This window comes from Nesoenas mayeri (genome assembly GCF_963082525.1).
Source record: "Nesoenas mayeri genome assembly, chromosome: 1".
Taxonomy (NCBI): Eukaryota; Metazoa; Chordata; class Aves; order Columbiformes; family Columbidae; genus Nesoenas; species Nesoenas mayeri.
The window spans coordinates 53,055,316-53,079,247 of NC_137541.1; the positions used below are offsets into that span (position 1 = coordinate 53,055,316).

Below are 23,932 nucleotides of genomic sequence, written 5' to 3' on the forward strand. Positions count from 1 at the left end.
ATCCATTCATTCATTTTGATGCTAACAGCCAATTATGGGTGGCACACGTCTATTTTCCTCTGTATACAACAAACCATTGAGCACATTTTCCCGGTTGTTCTGCTTTACCGCCTGTTATGTCAGTCAACTGCTAATGTCGGAGCCCGAATAATCAGATTAGAAACATCTCTGATGTCTGGTGCCCTTTATGCCATTTTCTTCTTTTTGATCCTCTTCCATTTCTGTTCAGAACAGTATAAGGCCAGGAGACATCCTGTTTGATCAATTCACCAGGTAATGAATTGATATATATATTTTTTTAACATCCTCGAAACATCTTTTGATTGAAACACAGAAGTGTTTCAATTATACTCTTGACACATGCAAGACCAATGAGTCTGATTTCTGGATTAATTAAAAGTAACATTTTACCTTAATTTTAACAGTCATGCATCTCCTCTAGGGAACATTTCACCGTGTTTTGGGGTAAGACATTTATTATAAAAGCTGGCTGTGAAAATAAGGGATTGTTAGACTTGGGAAACTTCCAAAGGGACTGAGACAAACTAGGACAAAACCTTAGTTTCTGTATGAGTCAGCTAAATGCCAAGGCAGTCCCACAAAGCTTAGGCATCTGATTTCCCTTCTGGTGGAGAGATAATTTTAGACTGATGTGTCAAATGAGTGCTTTAAAGTGAGTTATATCGTGTGCAAAAAAACCCACATGGATTGTTACAAATTCATTTGAATTTTAAAAATTTGGATTAAAAGGGCAAAATTACAGGTGAGTCCAGTGAGAGAAGATTTCACCTTTTGTTCTCATAAAAATGGTAATAAGAATAAAGATGCCAATGAAAAAAAAAAAAGATCATAATAACAACAGTGAAAAAATAAACCCCAAGGCCCCAGAAAAACAGCTCTGGTGAAGAGACCCTTTGAAAGTACTCCCACACAACCCTGCAGTGCAATTCAGTCCTGATGAGAAAGTCAGCTGTGACACACTTTGCTTTTTGCAGCCATAGGCAGAGTTATGGCCAGATCCTGGTTTGGTGTAAATCAGCTTGGTCTGTGGACTTCAAAGGAATTATTCCAATATGATTAAAAAAAGAAAAAATCCCTTTGCATTTGTAACCTAATAAGGACTTTACTCCAGGTTTACAAGGAATTCCAGAACACAACCTTTAGCAGCTTTAACTCTAGCAGAAGCTTAAAAGTCAGGTACGATAGTAAGAACTTGTTCATTTTCCCATTTTCTGAAGTGAGATTCATTTATAAAACCAAAATATATCTTGTGTATTTTGTGATGTTATGATTTAATTTGATGATCTTAAGTGCATCACAGTGTCAAACATTCTGAAGCAGATTTTCCACCACTCCTCTTGAAGCACTCAATATCACTAACAATAATGACTTGAAACCCTAGCTTGTCAAAGCCCAGTTTCTGCAAAATGATGAAGAGGATATTTCAACAGAAGGAGACAATTCAGAGAAGAAAACTGTACATTCTAAGCGCTAAGTGTTCATGACCTAATTTTTCTGCATATTTAATACCACTCATGAAATAGAGGTCAGAAGTATCATTTCAACTGATAGTCAAGCTCCTGGTAAGAAACAGATGTAAATAAATAAGTTAACAGGCTTTTTCTGACTTACTGTTACTCACCAGATATCTCCTCTAGGCACTGTTTGGCAGTCTTACTGAATGACAAATCCATTTTAGTAGGACTGGTACAGGAATCAGCAGGTGGTAAAGAGGTACTGTCATTTTCTGAGAGAGTTCTGAAATCAAGCAAGAAGATTTATTATTATTATCTGTCATCCATGTATTAATGGAAACGAAGGTTCCATTCTAGAATCATGTCACTGTATGCTGAAAATACCATGAATATCACATTCTTACTGTGTTAGTTTGACTCCAGCTACACAAATTTGCAAGCAACTAGGAACACTCTCTGTCTCCCTCTTCAAGAACAAGTCAGAGTGAAAACTGCGAAATTTGGAGCCATTTTGTTACCTCACTTTTCCTCTGCAAGAAGTGTCAACCAGATATAAGCAGAATCCATTTAAATTTGTTAAGTCACATCCCTGCACACATATAAGGGAAATGAAAACTTGTAATTGCTGAAATATTAAGCAAGAAAGGCCATGTGGGAAGAAGCTTATGCAAGGCTGGAATGGAAATCTGTCCCAGATATTCAAATCTATGTGCAGCTTCTTTTGATAAAGCCCCTTATATAACTCTGGGGTAATGGGATAATATGAGTTTTTCCATTAACTTGCTAACAGATAACCTATGTTTTCTTTGATGGTATATTTATGTGAATATCATTGATAAATTGTAATGAGTACCTTTTGCTGAATACAGTTATCTGCTGTTGCACAATGGTAAATAGCAAGAAATACACAAGCATGTGGGTTATAATAAAAAATAGATCACACAAATATTGTCTCTTCTTAAGGAACAACTGTAGCACCTAGTTTACACAGGAACTGTTAAACTATGATGCCATTAAATAGCAACATGTATCACATTTGTATACAGTAGAAGAATACATCTAGATATACTAGCCACTTCTTGAAATAAAATGGAAAAATCTTCACTGAGAGCTTAATTTCTTCCAATTTTCCTGACATGAATAGTGCACTCAGTCATTTGATTTCTGAAAAGACTAGTGAAATATTTATATTCTAATGTTAAAATGTTACATTTATATCTCAATTATCTAAATTCGCCATAAAGTGTTTTCAGTGACCAACTACATTGTAAACACAAACATTTAACTGTGTGATAAATGTGTATTTTATAAACGTAATGATAAAAACAGTGACTTGTCTCTCAAAACAATTCTATGGAAACATATTTTATGAAATAGCTTTCCAGTTTACATTTTATTCGAAGTTACTTACTGGATTTGTTCAGTAATTCATAACAGTAACTGGAGGAGCAGATATATTCACATACAACAGCACTAGTACTGTTGTGGTGGAATCTGTTCATTAGAGTCATTTAAGTCTCACTCTGCTTTCACAGAAATAGAAACATAAATGATGTCTGATCTGATGCACTGTCTTTCTTATCAATTTCTGTACTTTTGGGTTGCTGGAAACAGTTAACTGCCCTATAAAAAACTATTTTCCGTTCTCTTCTACAGTTTCTCTGTGTCACACACCACCAGAAACAAGCTCGGCACATGTTGCATGGTTAACTATGTCCTACTGACCTTGAATGTAATTTTACATTTGGTGTTTGAGGACAGCATCTTAAGTAAAAAAAGTCCATTCTATCCGTCCTCAATGAACACACACTGAAATTCCACAGTCCAACCTACTTTCCCATATTGCTTCAAATAATCATAATGAATGAGGGGTCTGTCTGCTCTTACTGAAAGCCACTTTGAGAGGTCATGAATACTCATGAGTATTCCTATCTGTGTTTAGTGCTGAGACTTAGTCCTGGATCAGTCCAGGGCAAGCTATCAGCCCCCAAAACATCTCAGAAAACGGCAGTTATAATAATGATAATTGAAGTGGTCCGGACTCTTTTTGTCAAACCCAGATCACAGAGCTGTCAGGGCTGGAGCCAGAGCAAGGCTGGAGTTCATTAACACTGGAAAAGAGTAGGTTTGAGTAGGTTTTTTGGAGGAAGAGCACCCAGCTAGGTGAGTGCACTTCAAGTATTCCTAGCTTTCTCCACAAAATATATACAGAGTTTACATCCATCTATCTCTTGGTAGAAACAGGAAGAGATCGTTTTTGCCTGTTCTCCTTCTGATCCTGTGATAAAGCATTCCTGATTGTACAAGTGTTCAACCACCAAGCACAGCATCAGTCCAGAATGGTGATGTGAACCCTTCCCTGAATGGTCAAGAGCCTTATATGTAAGCTATCTTCCAAGAAAGGATAGAAAGCATCCATTCTTGTTTATCTGGACATCTATAATCAGAAAATAATTAAGTGGTCTGGAACTTCTTTGGCCACTGAGACAATATTTGCACTGATTCTTCATCTAGTGGATGGGAGGTACAGGTAAAACAGAACTTCAATGATCTAGATTGTCTTCTGGCTGTGACTATTGCCTATAAAACAATACAACTGAATACATAACTCATTATTCAGTGCATGGGAACATAGATACTTAAGTTAAAAGGGCTGGATCTCCCTCCAAGCGTACAAACAAATAATGAGTGATTTACAACAACTAATTAAACTTCAGCATAATCACTGAATCTGCTTACTTGAAATAACAATGAATACAAGTTTTTCACTCATTCAAAACTTTGCTTGCCCAAAACTTTTAGAGACCAAACAGCAATAAAGCACATTCCCATTCTTCAGTGTTTTGCTGGCTTTTCTTCCATTTTCAAAAACCTGATGCAGCTATAACTAGGAAGATAAGTTGAGAAACACTGTGAGAAGAGATATTTGCAGACATTTCCATTCAAAATTTTAGAATTTGATTGGTGGGATTATTTACAGCACAAAATCCAGTTTCTGGTACAAAAGATAGGTTTAGAGTCTAAGCCTTATAGTAAAAATATTGAATGGCAAAGATTATATAATGCTAATAATTTTAAAATGTTTGACTTAATTTGCACAAAGAAAACCGTGGAAAAACAAACTAAATATAAATATGATATGGTTTTCTTAATGTTATAGGCAGCCTGAAATAACATATCTAAGAAGCATAAAATATCCCTTTTATCTTACTTGAAACTTGAAAGTTTAAACGTAATGTAAAATAAATGTGATTTGCTATCAGAACTAATAACAAAGAAACTGCTGTACTGACTTAATCCAGCATTTTTATGTCTAATTTGGTAAAAAACATCAATGACTCCTATTATCTGAGGCAACAACAGAAATCTCACAGAGGACTATGGATTTTGCAGCAGTCTAAATTCTGCTTACTTGAGAAAATTGGTTATTTATTTTGGAAGCAACAGGCCGAAAGGCATCTGCCCAGCCCTTGGGCAGCTGTTATGGAGGTATCCCAAGGAGGAATCTGGGGATGGGGTCCTTATCAATAGCTTTTCTCCTACCATGTCTCCACTGCGTTTCTGGCTGTCAGCAATTCCACAGCAGCCCTGGGCCTTTGGTATAAGATGGCCAAAGCCCTACTTTTTTTTTCTGGAGTCGAGGTTAGCTTGAGTGGGCTGAGAATGGACTATGGGTGAAAGACTTCTAAGCAAAATCATGCAGGAATCTCAGCTCTTGAAGAACAAGGAGGTCCAGGTATAGACTGGGTGCCCAAAACCTCAAGCTGCTTTACTCTAGGCTTGTCACAGGTTGTGATACATTGGACCAAGCATGCCTCTTTGCTTTTAAACACCCCTCTATCCACTACCCATTCACAGCCCACTGCCTTAAAAAATTTAATTCTTGTATGTCTCTTGATATTAAGGAAAATGAAAAGAATTTCAGTTTAGCCAAAGCAACCTTGTTGGTACTTCTTCCAGTGCTGTGCATCTGCCACACAGGTTAATTTAGGCAACCATCATGAAAACAGGACAATCTGTTTTCTATTTTAATCATGGCAGAGAATATATTTATCACCAACCCACTGAGTTACATACTACGTATTTTTAAAAGCATAAAACTTGTTTAATGGGACAAATCTTGCTCTCAATCACACCTGCATAAGTTCATTCAGTTTGATTAAAACGAGCCTGTAAAGGAGTAATTAAGAACAGAATTTGGAACACTACTTAAGCTGTCTTTAACACAGTCAATCATTTCCTGTCTCTAAAGAAACAGCCAACCTTTGATAAACACAGATAACATCAAAGATTTGTTTGGTTTTTATTCGACATTCCAAAAGATATCAGATGAATAATGCTGTTTGGTTTTCTTTTTTTTTTCCCCAACAACTCTCTGAGGTGCAGCTGTCTTGAACGTGTATCACTGTCAGTGTAACAGATTGGCAGGACCACATCTGGAATATGAGCAGTTTGATCACCCATGTTCAAGACATGTGAGTTAAATTGGGAACAGCTGCAGGGAAGGGCTACTAGGATGCTCATGGGGAATAAGAAATCCTTCTGAAAGGAAAGAAAATAGATTATTTGGTTTAGCTTTGCAAAAGAGAAGGAAGGGGGTAGACTTATTCCCCCACATGTTTAAAAAGAACAATCAAAAATAGGGAAACAAACATTTTAAGTTAAAGGACATTATTAAAAAAGTAATAAATGGATGCAGTCGCATCATGTGGGCTGTAAACAATTTCTAACAATGAGATGTGTAAGTTTCTGGAAGAAGCTTCCCATTGGAGTAGTGGGGACTATGTAATTTACAAGAAAGCTTAGTTGGTTTATGAAAGGGTGGCAGGAGAGTGAACAGGGTATCTTTTTTGGCCCTTTATCCTATATTTTACTGATTATTTAATCAAAGGAACTAGATCACACTTGACTGTATGGCAATTTAAAAGAATAATTTCAGATCATAAACAGCAAGCAACTGAATTATCAAGCTACTGTTTTAACTCAGCATTAATCAAGTAGGTATTTATAATGATTTCTTTACTTATTTTCCTTCTTTCCATCTCCCAAACCAATGCCTCTACACTGGGAACTTTTCTTATGTGATTACTTGAAAATCAAGCATAAGCAAATGTGAGGATTTCTCTAAACACTGTGTTTTTGTCACAAGTAAAACAGATCGGTAGCAATGTTTAACACTGCTACAATTGTAAAACTTTGGTGGTGACTGACTGTTTTGTTTTCACAACAGCAATGTAAATAATGGAAATCAATAAAGGACTGCAACATCATTTTGAATCATCACATTTTTTATCAAAAGGGTTGCAGTATGTTTAGCAGCACAATCTATTATTAACAAACACAATTACTGAAAACTTCACTGTAACTTCACAATCTGTGGCCAGAAGTAGCTTCTAGTCATTAAAACTGGACATAAATATGGCTTCAACAAACCCTGAAGATGCTGTGTTTGTAGGATCCTTGAAGAATAGTGTGTTTTTTGTTTTTTGATGTTTTTTTGTTTTGTTTTGTTTTGTTTTTTCCCCCTAAACCAGTAAAAAGAAACATCCTGAACAGGCAGCTGGAATTGAATCTCACTGTGCCTCCAGAGGTGCAACTGGATTATATCCTCCATTCCATTTGTTGCCACTCTGAACTTCCCATTCACCCTTGAAGCTATGGTCTACTAATATAATATAATATAATATAATATAATATAATATAATATAATATAATATAATATAATATAATATAATATAATATAATATAATATAATATAATATAATATAATATAATTGTTTGAATCACCATATAGGAAAGGAGATAGGAAGAAGATTTTGGTATGTGATAACATGTTTATTTATTACACAGATATTGCCTTTCTTTGCATCTATCTAGTGAACACTTTAGTCTTCACAGAATCATAATTCAGATCAGAAAGTTGTTCTAGATGCCATCTTTTCCAAAGTAATGGTCAAAGTAGATTTGATTAGATTAAGTTGCTCAGGGTCTCATTTGGATGAGTCTTGAACATGTCTGAGGACAGAGCTCCCACAGCCTCTCTGGGCAGCCTGCTTCAGGATTTCACCACCCTCCAGGTAAAACTATTTTTCCTAACTTTTAATGATCCTCTTCCCTGCTGTAACTTGCATCTCTTACCTCTCATCCTATCACTCTGCGTTTCAAAGAACAGTCTGGCCCCATCTTCACTATACCAACTATTAGGTAGATGAAGTTACCAGTTTCTTATTCTTCAGGGACAAAAGGAGTGTGAAACTGGTTTTTGTAGTCTAGCATTGACAGGGAAAGAATATCTCTGCAAGGTCTCAATTCAGACAGTGCTGAAACTTCCTCCAGATATTGCTGTCATTACACTACATGTTTAGCTGAAGGACTGAAATTTAAGCAATGCACAACACAGAGGTGTAGCTCAGGATGATGAGTGGTCAGCCGATTATCTGCAGCAGTTTCTATATTTTGAGCATTTCAGGCAGGAAGCAATTCCTGAGCTCCACAGTCTCTGGGATTTGTGCACTTCAGATTCTTTATTCTAGCCATGGAAAAGAGACTCGCTAAGCTCCTACAGCAGTTACTGGAGGAGTCAATAAAATAAAACTAAACTGCAGCACATGTATCCAGTTACAGCTCAAAATTTTCCTACTGAAATTTTCGTTTAATGTTTGAGCAAATCCATAACAAACGTTAATTGCCAACACATCACATACTTCATGTAGGGTTATGGTGATTTACATCGGCTAAGGATATGCACCATGGAGTGAGGTTATATTTCTGTTACTCCTGGGACTTAGTTATGTTTCCCATTTTGTGGAAATAATGCAAACTTACACAATTTGGCTCACAAAAATAAAGCAATGATTGCATGCAACAGGCTCTTCTCTATGCAATAAAATGTTTGGAATTACAGGTTATATTACACTTTTGAGCAATGCGTAGGAAAGCTAAGAAGTCTAAATACTGAGCAATTAAACTGTTATTCTGCTGCTACGATTTTAGGAGAAAGATGCAGACTTCTTTTTTCTGTTTTCCCTGTAACTTAGTAAACACTTAACTTCTGTGTTACTTTTATCCATCTGAAATTTAAAGGCTGTTGGGAAGATAACTAAATTCTATGGCTATTTTTGATACAAGTCTAAGGGCCTCTAGCAGATGGCACAATTTTCCATTTTCCTCCAATTCCATCTATGTAGAAGAATGTGTAATTTAAAGTTGCGGCTGGTATACTTCAAACAATTGTACAGTCTCTTACACGTTCTTTGTAGTAGTTTTTCTTACTCTATCTCTTATCAAGCTTTTTGGCAACTAAATTACATCTATTTCAGCCTTTCTCATTTCAGTTGGACCATGCAGTCAGCTTCAAAGGTGACACATAAGGGGCTGGCTTGTAAATAACACATTCACAACTGCATTTGAAAATAAATAATCACTTGCTGAGTAGGATGGAAGGATTTTAACTATACCCACTTAGACTATCTCAAATGCAACTCTGTTGCTGCTAATCTTTGAAGACAAGTAATAATCCCATATGAATTTCCATGCCATGGTGTTTAAGAGGCATAAAAATACAACGTGATATCAGATAGGACAAAGCACCAAGAGTAAAGGGCTGAATAGTGCAATATATCATTTCAGAACCTCCTAGTGAAACAATATTTCTATCTACTGTCCACTAATAAAAATACACAACTCCTTGAAAACATGAGTGTTGATAACTGTTAAAGCACTGCATTCATTGTTTAAGCAAAATATATGCTGGTCTCAAAGAAAGTCTTTGGAATATTTTCTTTTAGTCACAAATCTACAGTAATATCCTCTTGGGTAATAATGAAATATTGCAAAATACATAAAATCTGCAGGTATCAGAAACAAACAAGAAGAAGCACTAGCCTACGTGTCCTTGTGTAATCAGCCTAAATTCATCACTTCAGTATATTGCAGTATATTGCAATATCCTGCAAGATTCTGGATAAAATGCACTGTATTTTTATTAAATTATATTTCGAATTTATACAAGGACTGCAGTACCAATGTACGGAGCCTAGATATTTCTTCTAGCTGTTAAATCTTAGTCTAAATGATAACTACTGTTTGTTAACTCTTTGATCTATATAGCTGTTCTAGCAGCTAACAAGCATACCTGAAAATTCTGTGTATAAATTGTGGTGACGGCTCAGAAAACAGTTGTTTAAGAGCAAGAAAGTGTGTATACAGTGCCCCAGCTTCGCGCACACTTCTAATTGCCATATGTCCACAAAAATAAATATTCTGACTTTGGAAATGTGGATATATTATCCTTGGTTATATTAATATTCTTCTGTGAAATCATTGTGTACTATTACAAAGCCCTTGAGAATAGTAAGGAATGGAGTTACTGTGTGGTTTTGGGTCAGATTCTGCTCTCAGTTACAGAGACACACATTGAAGTAACCTCATCAAAGTCGGTCTATTACTCTCGGTTTATGGCATTCTGGGATCAGACGCTGGCTCTGAGAATTTCATTTTCATGTGAGACTTAACTTCAAATACAGTTTCCTTTGCTGTTTGTTTGAAGCAGAGATGATTATTAATACCAATTTTTACTGGAAGATCATGCTTCTATCATCCTTTAAAATTCAAAATACACTTTGCTTCGTGATGAAGCTTAAAAGAATGATAAGATATCTCCATCATGCAATGAAATGACATCAATATGTGGTAAAATTGCCACTAAATACTATATATATCTGAAGGCAAAGCATGGCTTCTCTTTCTCTCTCTTTATATATGCACCCTAAAACATATGTGGGTCATCCTATGTACCATGCTGCAAATCGTCTGTATAACCAAGATTATTCCAGTTATTTATAAAGAAACATGCATATTAAGCACACTCAGTGATACATTTAATTGAAACTCAAGAGGCTACCCACTGCATATTAGAATAAACATAACCTATATTATGTTCTTTCCCCTCTCATATGATTTTCTGGACTGCTTTTGCTCAGAATTAACTTAAACATTTTATCATTCATCTAGATTGGTTTTGAAGCTATGTTTAGCTGTGTGTAATGATCAATAATATATACTCCCTCAGAGCCTACTTCAGCACCTCTTTAATCTTTAGCCAAGATTATCTACAGTACTACTCACTAATAAAAACTGCCAGTATATTATGTTTAATAATGTATTTGTCATTTTATCAGATGTTAAATTTAACCACAACTGTAGCTAAAGCTGTCTAACAACTGACATCTGAAATCATTACTCAATCCAGCCTGCCTGTCTGTCTATACTTACTCCTGTCTTGTGAGCTGTACAACAGGGAAATCTCTCACCTTCTCTTCAGTTGTTCTATCATATAGCAAAATAAATTTAGACACAGGTCGATACATTTAACTATTCATTCCTCTATTCTAGACCTTTGGCTATCAGAAAACTGTGTAACATCTGTAAAGAAAAGCCTGCCTCCATGGAGTTGATCTATACCTAGTTTGTATATAAAACTAAACAGGAAAAGGACTTGCAACAGTAACATTTTGTCTATGCCTAAAACATTGAAATGTTTTTGAATACTCACATATATACACAGCATGTACGTTTTTTCCTCTAATATCCTACTAGTACTGTTACATACTCTGAAAACATCAGCAGTTTATTTTAGGATTTTTCAAGAGAACAGAGTATTTTAAGCATATATTATTGAATATCAGCAAATAAATATTGAGGTTCTTATATTGCAAACAAGAATATTTGCACCAGAAACCTGACTCAGCCATGACCTTTCAAAAGCAGCACAGGGAATGGGTCATGTGATTTGTATTTCTAATCAAAACATCCTGAATTTTAAATGGCAAATATTTGCAGTGGATTGCTTTTGTACAAGGTAGAGACTCAGAGTTCTTGGAATAAATTGTTCATATAGTAACATTACTTAAAACATAATATCAGGAAAACACATGCATGATGTTGTGACAGAAACTGGAAGAGAAAGAAACATAACAGTGCGATTCTCCTTTATCCATTTTAGCTCTCTTTCCTAAATGGTAGTACAAAACCACTTTCCCTCCGTTACCTTACCTATAAATGAAAGGAGCTACTGTGGCAGTGTTGGGGTGGCTGTATTGCTGTTGCTGAGGAAGCTGGACGACACCGTTTCCCGTGCCTTGGCCACTGCTTGAAGCCGCCGAGGCTGACAGAGCCGTGGAGGACGCCGGGGTGAGAGCTGCACTTGGTTCTTTCCCTTCAGAAGAAGCAAGACTAGAGGAAGGAGAAACCTTCTCACTAAGTTGAGATTTTGGTGTTGACTGGGACTGGTTTCCTTTTGTAGTCCTCAGTTTTTCAACCTCCTTAGCTCCCATGCCCGTGGATGAAGTGCTCTGCTTCGCTGTTGGCACCTTCGATCCAGGTTTTGGGATTCCACTAGAAGATGGTATTAAACTTTCCTTCTTGGCTGCTGTCATCTTGCTTCCCTTTGGGATTAAGCTTGCAATTTTTGAGCTCTTCTTTGCAGAAGTTTCAGTGACTGGGTCCTTCTCTTCCTTGACTGTTTTCTCAGTGCAAACTTTGTTTTTGTCCCTGTTCTTTTCCTCTTTGTCCTTTGGCTGTAGCAAAGACTTTTTATTGCTGAGATTTTTGCTTCCAGCTTTTGGAGGGGTTAACTTCGGTGATACTTTAGGACTGCTACTTGTGGAGCCGCCGCTGTTCACCCCACCACTTAAGACATCCATTTCACCACACTCTGAAAAGGTATCATCCTCTCTCCCACTGTCACTGGGTCCTGAGCTCAGTGACAAAGGAGGTCTCAGAGCAGTCCTGGCATTAACCAGCTTGAATTTTTCCAGCATAGATTTTTGTCCAGATGAAGGGGGCTTTACGCCTTCAGAAGGGGGTGGCTTCAGCCTCTCTGAGGATGGAGTAGGGGAGGTTGCAGGACTAGGCTGCTTCACGGAGAGCATGGTAGAGGTCGCACTGTGTTTGACATTCATGGATTTGCTGCGCCAAGGCTTGCTGGCACTCGGAGAGGGTATGGCAGAGACCTGCTGCTGCCCAGTGCTGGTGGGATGCTGCACGTTCCCATTCATGCCTGCAGATGGGTGAGGGCCTTTTGGTGAATCTGCTTAAAAACAGAAAGAACCATATGGCACAGTTATTCTCCCATACCCTGCTTGAAGGTGATACCATACTGCTCTAGCATTTAAAACGGTTATATGTGATTTATAACAAACATAATTTACATGTGCATGGAACAAGAAGGATGTTAATAAAAAATGCCTTTTTCCCCCCCCACCATCCTGGTGTTGTGTAATACACCTGTGAACCCAAGAGCACCTTAGAAACACCTTCCTTGTAAACATTTAATTATGCAAGTTGAGATTTTGGTGTTGACTGGGCCTGGGCTATTTGAAAGATTTTATCTTTAATAAGTCATAAAGACATTTTTCCAATCACTTGTTAACAATAAAACACTTAGACATTGAAGAAAAAAGATTGCTACAATATTGGAAGAAAAACAAAACCAGAGAAAGATAGTTTTGACGTTTAGTGAAAGCAAAATGCATGCTAGAAAGCTGAGCTTTTGGGTGGGAGGCAGAAGACTGAGTAATATTAGAAATTAAATGGGTATGATCAATATCCATAAAAGCAAAAAAAATGGCAGGTCACTATACTATTTTGGTTTTATGTATAGTTAGTGACCTTTGGTAGCTATTTCAGGAACTTAACCCAGCACACTTTCATAGGTGGGAAAAATACCAATAATTTCAGCAGTGTCAGTACTCAAAAGTTACAGTGATATGTCATCCACATGGGTACAGCAACAATAGTTGTTTTGGGCTGGAAGCTCAGGTAGGTACAGAAGACTCATCTACATGGCTGTGGTGCCTTCGCTACAGTTATATTGTTCAGAAACTTCAGTGAATGTTCGTAATGAATGGGAACAATACTCCTTCTGCAATATTAAAACTGTGCTAATTGACAGCCACGATTTTCAAAGAGTCATCTGGTCTCATTAAGAAAAACAGACCAATTCACAAAAGGATTAAGTTCTTCTTCATGAAACTCATATTTCCAAGACATATCTGAGTATCTAAACATTATTCATATTACTCTGGAACACCAGAGAAGTGAAGTGGTAATAGCAATCAAATACATGGTACATAGCTGTTTCAGCAGATGACCTATTTTCTCTTTGTGTATCTATCTTGTCTTGCCATTCAGTCTCAGGACTACCAGTGAATTAGGCATTAGCCTGCCTATAGTATTTCAAGTTCAGTATGACAAGAAAGTCTATGAAACATGCAATCCAACTATAATTCATGAAATGGCAAAAAAAAAGCCCAGTGCTTGATGTCTTACATACACGCATGAAGACAAACACATGCCTTGAGGCCCCTCTGTCTGAATAGTAGATAGATATAGTAGATGAGGACACTGAAGACATTTGTCCTTTCAGCACAGAGTTTGAGGTTATGCATCATTTTCATTTTTGTAGTCTTAGCTCTAAGGTCCTGGTATGGATTAGACTACCACCCTGGAAGCCTGAAGGCCACAAATACACATAGGAAAAGGAAGATTTTGAGCATCCTGAAATGGAAGCTGTTTTTTCTTTAACAAAGAAAACGCAAAAATAGGAAAATCTACTTCTCTAAAGAATATGTAAGAAGTTCTAGTTTAAAAATAATTTTTTAAAAAATCTGATCAAATGTAAGATGACAGAAATGTAACAGCTTTTACCTGATTAACACCTGTACCTTGGCAGGCTAATCACCTCCACCTTCAATAGATGCTGTATAATTCCATCTGCCCAGAGCTTTTCATGTGCTCCTCAGCCTAAATTGCAAACCCCACAGCACTAAATGAGCTCAGTCCACCTTCAGAGAAGGTTCCAAGCAGCTCTGCTACATCCAGTTACCAGGTAAGAAAACATTAACTAGTAAGGGTTGCCTTAGAGTATTTTTTGGGACAGGTGAGGCTATGGCTTGTTCTGCAGCTGCAGTTAGCACCATGCACATGGAGCAGCTTTGGTGGGCAGCTGCATAGCAGATCCCTCCCTTGTGACCATGGCAGGAGTTGTGGCTGGGCCCCCACTATTTTCTGGTGAACCTCAGATCCTGGAAGAGAGCCTAGGGCTAACAACAGCTGTTAGAAATTACTGCAGTCCTCAGGCTTCATTAATTTATACCAGGGATCAGGTCAGTGGCTGATAGCCCAGGAGTGGGTGTGCACAAGGACGTTCTTGCACACATCTTGTCTTGCACTAAGCTTGTCTTAATTACACAGGAGGATTGGGGTCTTTAGCTGTACCAATAATTTTGCAGAAGAACAATTCACTGCAAGATATGCAAAGCTAATGGAGAATACATGTAACAGTCTGTGAACATCGGGATGACATGACACTGTTGTATTAATTCTGTTACATTTGTATGGCTTTGGGCTATTGGTTTTACTTAAAAAAAACCCTCAAAAACAAAAAACAATGAAACAGTGTTCTGATTATAAAGAAGTATATATGCCTTATCATATTTCCTGCCATATAATATTAAACTCACTGGGGGGGGGGGGGGGAAATTGTAACAAGAAAGAAGATTATTTACTGTTTCATCAACAGCTTGTTCTGCTACCCATTTAGCAAAAGAACACAGGTTCCTGGAATCACAGGTAATTATTTGATGCCTGTGACACAAACCATAAAGAGCATCAAAAAAGTTACAGATAACTTTAACTTGCCTTTAGTCTTCAATTTAAAGTGTAGCCTTAATGTTTCCATAAAGAATGTGGGCTGCACGCTCTCAAGAAATATTGGGAGTCTCTGTCTGTTTAAAGATGTGGAATAAAAAGATTTATGTCCCCCTCAGAATGGATGCATTACTTAAAGCTGAACATCATTCATGGTTCTCTGCATGTTCAGTTCGGACTTAGCTTTAGCTGTTCATTATATAAAATCTGTCCCCACCTTGTGGTGACTTTTATATAGTGAATCGCAGATGTGACAAGGAATTCCTTTCTTTTGGGAACTAAATTTTTGCAAGAAGACAATCTTCTGCTCAGCCTGCAATCCCCTAATTGGTGAAATGTTGAAAACAATTTTGCATTCTGCTTGAGAGCTCTGTGCTTCAGAGCTCAGCCCAACCTGTATTGGAAAAGCAGAGCAGCAACACCCCCAGATGTTCAGTGCAAAAAAAGAGATTTCTACCAGAACCCAGCAGGACTATGACAACAGAATGGACCATTTCAAGTCCACTTTTCACAGGCTGTTGCACAAATAAAGGACACATGAGGGGTTCAACTTAGGCTCAGTATATAATCAACCTCCTCTGTCTTCTCATCTGTGACCTTTGTTCTGTTCAGTGCTGTTGGAGAAGATGGAACCTCTTTGACAACATCTCCCCCACTGCAGAATAGTTAGGTACTGATAATCTAAATAGTCTGTAGCAGGCAGATGCCCATATTGCAGTATCCAAGTTTAGTCACTCACAATAAAAAGGATTAGTAGAAAACGAAAGAGTGGCAAGGGACTACTATAAGGAAATTTGGAGGAATGGGAGGTCTATTTGGTGAGAGAATTCAGCTTCTTCAACTATTCCTTCCAGCTGCCCATGAGAAAGCAGCTCCCTGGTTTTGGCACAGGAGGAGAACAACACCAGGGAAAACTGGCAAAATACTGATATCAGAAGAAACATTAAAAAACTAGCTATAGATGTGTACATAATGGCCACAGCATGACAATTTGCATCATTGAACAATGGAGTTCCAGAACAGTTTCTTGGAGTTGATATGGGCAAAATAACCAAATACTGGTGAAACCAAGTTTAGCCAATACACAAAGACCATTTTATATTATTAAATTATGTTGAAAAACAAGCAATTAAACTGCATGACATAGAGACTCTCATCAGTGTTCAGACACAGTGTTTCTAAGCTCTACAGTGTAAATATTTGGTTTTAAAATTTGACTTGCATTAAAGCATTTTATCTTTCCTTGACTCAAAATGCCCTGAGTATCTTCCTTATTAGCAATGTGAATAATTACTTTATTCAAATAGTTACATTTTCATAGTTTTATTTTCATCTTTATTTTATTAAGTCAGAAGCAAATAGATGTGACGTGACCTGGAAAACAGATGTGCTCTTTGAAACCCATCCATAAGCTGCAAAGTTCAGCCAAAAAAAAAAAGATCAGCTCACTAAAGGTGCACAGATGAGTTCCAGATTATGGAGTGTTTATTTTTTTGGTCCATTCTGTGTTCCTGACTTAACCACAGCTACATACAGTTATCTGTGTCACAGCAATGGGTTTCATCTGTGGGTGAAAATTGGGCTATACTCAATAAAGAGCAAACTTGCACTCGCTCAGGGGGACTAAGTTTCTTGCTGGGCGAACTACTCCCTAAGCAACATTCAAATGAGATAACATTAATGACATACTAAATAATGAAATACTAAATAAAAGGCATATAGCACATCTTATTTAGGATCACCTTCAGGTCACCTTTAACTCTGTGACTATATATCTATTCCCCACTGTGACGAATTTGGAAACTGTGTTATGCAGGAATGGATTTCTAGTATTACATATAACTGGATTAAAAAAACTCTAACACCTTATGCTGTATACCTTTTCTGAGGTCTTCTTATAGCACATACTGTAAGGCGTACAGCAGAGAAAAATGTACCAAAAATGGTCTTCCCTTGAAGAGGTCTAGAGGTCCCAACTTCTAACAACTATTTACCTAGTGTAAATCATCTCTTTTTCTGCTTCAGTTTATGCAGCACTCACACAAAATTACAAGCTATTTACTATATGAGTTATGTCTCAGAAATTAGAATGTATGAACTGTATATCCATTCAATGGAAGCTGTTAGAGTTATCTTGTTCCAGGCATCTGCATCAGATGCAAAATTTGAAATATAAGGTTTATTCTGTGTGTCACATTGTAAGGAAAAAATTAGTTTTTCAATGTATAGTCACTTTTTTTTTTTTTTAAGAGGTGTTTGTTATTATTACTATTACTATTGTGTGGGCTGAAGTTTGTTTCTAAACAACTTATTCAGAAACACTCAGGTCACAGAACATCCTCAAATACTTAAAAAAAAAAAAAAAAAAGAAAGAAAGATTACTCAGAAATTTAATTGTAATATTAAAAAATTCACCACTATAATAATAAAATTTAAAACATGGCATGGTTCAGGTTTTTTTCTCTTTAGGCAGAGAAGTAGCATGGTGAATTCAAATGCAGATTCTCATCTGTTCTTTTAGGGTATAAAAAAGAACACCACTATCCTTGCACTCACAACAGTCATTTTCTCTAATTAACTTCTGCTTTATACTTTAAAACAAACTTGTATTTGGTTTAAATTACCATGTGAAAACAATGTTCTTCCATTCATCCTGCTGCTTCAAAAGAAAGAAAAAAGAACAGATAGAAACATCCTTGGGATCTCTATATAGTACCCTGTAGTTGTGCAACATTAAATTTTCTATATCCTCTAAGTCAATTGAATGATTATACACAAACAAGACCGCCTCTTCTCCTCTTGCAAGTGATGACTTCACTAAAAATCTCATTGAGATTCTCATTCTGTGCTGTGAAGGAATGGGAAAGTAAGAAATCCATCATGCAAAAAGCCACGTAAAAGTTCGATGCAATGCAAACCTCAGCAGTCAAAAAACCAATTTCCAAGTAATGAGCTAAGAATATTAGGATCTACAAGCATGTCTCACCTTGAATCATTTCACACTCTCACATATTTCAGTGGCAAACTTACATCAACGTTACGAAGCAATTCTAAAACCTAAACTGCTGTACATACCTTCACTCAAGCAGCCACATCTCCTACTTCATAACTTCACTATTGTATTTGTGAACTTTACAGTGTCTGCTCAGTTTTCACTCTGATCTTTTTCTAGTTTTAGTCTGGATGTCTTACCATAAACAAGTCCTTGATAAAATAAATCCCATTATAGAACTATCCAAAACATTCGGCCCTGATAGTAAAAATAAAGAAATAACTATTGAAAGGATGGTTTTATATCTTCAGATACAGCTAGGGGCAAAGAGTGTTCATCAGAATTTTGTAAAAAAAAAAATCTGGATAGTTGCCTGTTGCTTGGATGAAGAACATTCACTGCATACTTCTTCCTCCCACAGGCCCCAAGGATGCAGATGGGTACTATGTATATTGTACCATTTTCAACTGTATTCTAACCCAGAGATATGAATAAAATGCTGTTCATTACACAAAGGGAGAAAGAAGGAGGGGGAAGGGGTTGGATTAGTTACACAACTCAGAAAGCTGAATTTTTGCATTATTATTTCTGAGATAAAGCCTGAAGAGGCACATTTTCCAGGAAAACAGTGTTGGGCTGGGAGAAATTCAAGGACTTGGGAAACTCAGTTTCTTTGTAAAATGTACATTCATAGTTAACAGGGGCAATAAACCATGAACACTGAATTCAAATTCCTGAAAAGTTCTATTACATTTGACTTAACTTCCAGTCCTCTATTCAGACATATGTACACCCAATAAGGTTCTGAAAGAATAGATGCATGTAATATTCTGATGTAAATATAATATTCTAATTCTTCTCCATTAGAGGCTCAAATGCAAAGTCTTCTGAAAATTATGACAGTCTTTCTTTGGGTATGAGAAGACTTGAGTATGGACAGAGATTATAGGCATGCAATACGGATTCATTTCAGAAATATGACTCAGTGATACTTCCATGAAAGGGTTTTCAGATCTGAACTTGAATCCCAACTCAACCACAAATCTTAATTCAGAGTCCTAACTCCACAGATCTTCCTTACCAAGTCTTGATAACACTTTCATTTCTTTGACCTTTGAGGATTTTTTCTCTTTATATATTCCCCCCTGCACCTCCTTGTATGTTAGGTAAACTTAGTATACTAACTTTTATTTGCTTACCTTTTTCATTTCCGTTTGCATATTGTGGAGGTTTGTTTTTGTCAATGCTGTTAAAGCTCTGGCTTCTCCGATTTAAATTAGAAGCTCCCTGGACTTTGGTACTGCTGCCTGCAGCTGGCACCCTTGAGGGTCCTGGAAGCCTGGAATGGTGGAATAATAAATCAGTTCATTTTATATAATGCAACATATAAAGAAGGCAATATGCAAATATCAGACCAGAATTTAAAACCAACAACTGAAAACAATGATTTCATGTAAGTAACAATGAACAAGAGGATTCAAATTAGTTAGACTCCACAAATGAAAATAAAAGCTTATCCTCACACACACAAAAGGGAAAAGATGCTTTCTAGAGTCACAAGACATATAAGAAGATGCTTTGCATTTGCCATTAACATTGCTAAAACAGATTCACCCTAAAAAAACATTAAGTTGCAATATCAAGTGTTATTTAAATCTGTCACTTTTGAGGAGGATATGTTACAGAAATTGATTAGGAAGTGCAACAGCACATAGTTGAGAAATATTTCATATCTCTTGCTCTAGCAAATGTTTCACAGCTGTGTTTAGCACAAAAGCTGGCTCTTTAGTTGTCTTTGGTTATATTTCAGAGGACTATTGGCTAAAGCGCTTCCACCTTTAAATGAAAAATATTGAAAATACACACTTCAGCTATTATAGATGCTACAGATGCATGTATATCTTTCAGACAGAAGTATGTGGTGTAGACTATACAGTTCACTTGTTAGTATTTGCTGCCACCATCTGAACCTTACTGTGTGGCTATGTTAAGGAAAAAAATGTAGGATCAGTTGTTCTTGGCATATGTAAGCCTGCATCTTTTTTTTCTGTTTGAATCAGTTCTCTGATGTAAGATTCTTTAACGTATTAAAGAATTACTTCAGTCTTTCTGCAGCACCTCTGTGGGCACTGCCAGTCCTTTCCAATTTTGTTATGTGATAGACAAAATGAAATGCTCCAATTAGCAAGAGGCTTTTGCCATAGGAGAAGAATATCTCCTTTTTCTTACTTACTGGAATGCTATGATGATTTTAACAGTGGCAATACAAATTATACCAGAGTTATTTAATTCTGTTAGTTTCATTGTATTACAAAAGAACAGCATCAGAAGGGAGAAAAAAAAAAATCACATTACAAAGAATTAAAAACCATTGAATTTAATCCAAACTTTTTTGTTTAATATACTGGTATAACAGAAATTTTCAAATAATTTTATTTTCTTTAGCGAATGTATGTAAACAGCTCCATGTTCTCTTCCTTTACCAACTTACGCCTCAGAGTGATAGTCCATTAGTTATTTTAATGGCTCTTTCTGGCTGCCAGCCTGCCCTGCTAGTCTCTGTGCAGAGCCCAGAGCAGACTGTCTCTGCTCTGCAGCTGTACACATGCTAACCTTTACCACGACCCATGAATTAGAGTGATCTTCTGTTCCCTGAAGAAAGCACTAAAACAAACTTAAAAATCCATTTGCTCCTTTTCATTACCCTAATTTGACAGGCAGTAAGAGCCCTGAGATTGTTTGTTGAAGGTAATGAAAAGAGCAATGAGAAAGTATGTGCAACACTGGAAAATCCTATGTTCTGTTAAAATATACTTCTGCATATATTCTGCACGCCAGAATTTGAGAACTTGCCACAGTAAGCACAATATACATGAGGTCATTTGCTCTACACACTTTCCAGTTTACCTCATTTTCTGTCTTTTTTAATTGAATACAGGTTTTAAATTGCTCTTGCAGAATCAGGTTAAGCAGCGAAGGAAATGCAAAGAGGAGAACAAATAAGGGACAAGTCACATACCTCTGAACAGGCTTCGGAAACACTGCCACAGATTTAAAGTATTAGACAATAAGACTGTTAACCCCGACATATTGAATGTGGACAAGACAGGAGCATCAGCAATAAGGAAAACTGAAGACCTATAAATGCAGGTGCAAAGCAATTGGACCATGGTATAGCTCATTCCAAGCTATCACCAGTAACTCAAACTCTGTTAGTGTGCTATACCGCAAAATGCCATCTTCATTGTAGATTATGCAATTTAGAGTTCATTGTTCTCACCAATGAACTGCACAGCAAAGGTATAATTAATGAACACATTAATCATCCTCCACCGGAAAAAAAAGCTAGAAACAAGATAAAGCTTTAGACCCCCATTTCTTTCTCTGCAATCTGACTTGTAGATTTTAGTGCTCATGGAAGTGACAAAGTAAAAGTACTGATGAAATCTGAAACAGTTCAGCTCCTACGCACAGCTCTGTCAAATTCACTGCCAAAACAAAGCATCTGGTTAATGCAGGCTGTGTGCAGGCTACTCTTGATGGAGCAGAAGTCTTGGAAGTGGTTCTTTTTTTCTGCTCTGTTTTGCTTCTGCATGAACTTGGCTCTGTGAACTCAACTTCTCAGGTGGGTTTGCAATACACGCAAAACAGCAAGTGGGAATTGGGATGGACTTCCAAACTTCGTTTCACTGATGACTAAAGTAAAGGATTTGAGCCAGAGAATAGAGAGCACTAAAATCACCAACTAATCCTTCACATTCAGTTTTTTACATGCAGGATACAAAAATGCAGGATACAAAACAACCAGAAATATTACTAATATACAGTACAAATCAGCTTCTTCCAGTCCATATAAGGCTTTCCCATGGCAAAGCTAATCATTGCAAAGCTTGCACGCATAACATAAATACACATTTTTTAATGTCTACTTATGTCAAAAAGATAAAATATCAATGGGCATATACTTGCTTGAGTATCACTAACAAGCAATAAATTAGAGATATTTAACTGACCTAGAAGCCTTTTTTTGACTGGTTGAAATTCCACTGTGATTAGACTGAGTTGCATATCTGGCTGTGAGACTGTATGAGAAGAAACAGAGAAATTGAATTAAAGAATTTCTTTGAACATGTGTAGAAGGAACACACTTACCAGCACACTATGAGTTAATGAATGCAAATTGAACATGGATAGAAAACACAAATTCACTGGCAAAAACATGAAATAATGCAAACATGCAGATTTTTATGAGAGATGCAATGCACAGATTATGAAATAATGGATATTGTTATTCCTTGTCTCATTTGCTAGAAATTATCTTAAGAATAGACAATGTGGGCAAATTTCCAGTGACTGAATTACTGAAGTCTAGCTCAATTCACACAGAGTGCACCTCAAAACTTTGTGCCCCCTCCCTTTTTTTTTTAAATCCGCTAAAAGTACTAAGCACAAATATACAACTACTTGTTTCTCCAGCAACCTGAAGAGGTTCACAGTCTGGCAGTTAGGAACTAATTTGCAATACCAGAACCAATGAGAACTCAGAAAAATTCTCACTAAAGAAAAGTGACCCTTCCAACAGTAGATCTATATGGAAGAAGCATCCCATTATCATTTTCATTACTATTACAGCAGCACAGGTCATGTATGTGATGCATTACCCAGGCCATGGATCAGAGACTTCATTAGGAAAGCCTTGGCATTTGCTTAGACTCTCAGTTAAATTCCATAAAATATGCATCTTTGTCTGTTAAAGCATCCAACCAGTATTTCTGCAATAGAAGATATGCTGTGCTACAGGGCTAAGAATTATGTATTCCTTTTGACACCCAACAAGGTGTTGTTACTAAACAGTAAATTTATGCTTCTACTTGTTTAGACATTTGTGTATGGGATATGTCGAAGTTATAGCCAAGGTAAGTCCTCCTGCCAGATAATTTCAGTTACTATGTACAGGTGCATCCTTTGGGATCCACACAGCCTAAGGGTACAGACAGGTGCCTAAGCCAGGTGCAGTTACATCAAATTCCTTGTATTCTTAAGGAAGTGACAGAGAACTGAGTAAGCAGAAACTCTGATAGCCAGACACTGCTTTTGTCTTTTACAGTTCTGCAGCTTCCAGCAATTCTGAGTAACAGCATAAACCACAGCCCTCTAGTCCTGACTTTATAGGCTGGCAGCACTTACAAGAAGCACCTGGTGGTATTGAAACTACCGGAGAAGTGTTAAGCAATTTCTGCTAGTCCACCGAAGCAGACAGCCTGAGTGCAGGGTGGATGAGAGAGGCCCTCAAGGGAGAAAGATCTTCCCATACTGGCACAGCAGTCCCAAAGAAGGGCCAGGGGAAGAAACAAACCAAGGGACAATGTGAGACTTGAGTAGGATGCATGATTATTGTTATTTTACCAAATTAAGCCCCAGTAAAGGGTTCAGCATTGCCTTTGTGCCTGCCAATTGTAAATGGCATTTGTGCACACAATGAATATAAGAAATTCTACGAATTCTATAAATTCTGTGGGAATTGTAATAGATTATAATAGTATCATAATAATTACAGTTTATATATTTGTATCTATCGTTAGTATATTGAATTATATTGCATTTGCAACTATCTTTCTTAATAATGTTTAGACTTGTGATGCAAATAGGACATAGTATAATTGCTGAAGTTGCTACCTTTATGCCTGGCATTATAGCCCATCTTTTAATCTTCTGCTCGTGTTTTTTTTCAGGATATTTTAAATGAAAGAATCTA

General features: G+C 36.9%; 1 protein-coding gene across 2 annotated transcripts in view; it reads right to left on the bottom strand.

Annotated features, from left to right (window-relative positions):
* NAV3 (neuron navigator 3) overlaps window positions 1-23,932 on the bottom strand; it is a gene marked incomplete at both ends in the record, with an annotated part of 264,685 nt that overhangs the window by 121,301 nt on the left and 119,452 nt on the right. For both annotated transcript variants that reach the window (XM_080341267.1, XM_080341266.1), the window contains 4 exons: window positions 1,643-1,758; window positions 11,529-12,564; window positions 19,377-19,516; window positions 22,191-22,259. In XM_080341267.1, coding sequence (XP_080197393.1) covers window positions 1,643-1,758; window positions 11,529-12,564; window positions 19,377-19,516; window positions 22,191-22,259 — 1,361 coding nt within the window. The remainder of the gene's footprint in view (window positions 1-1,642; window positions 1,759-11,528; window positions 12,565-19,376; window positions 19,517-22,190; window positions 22,260-23,932) is intronic.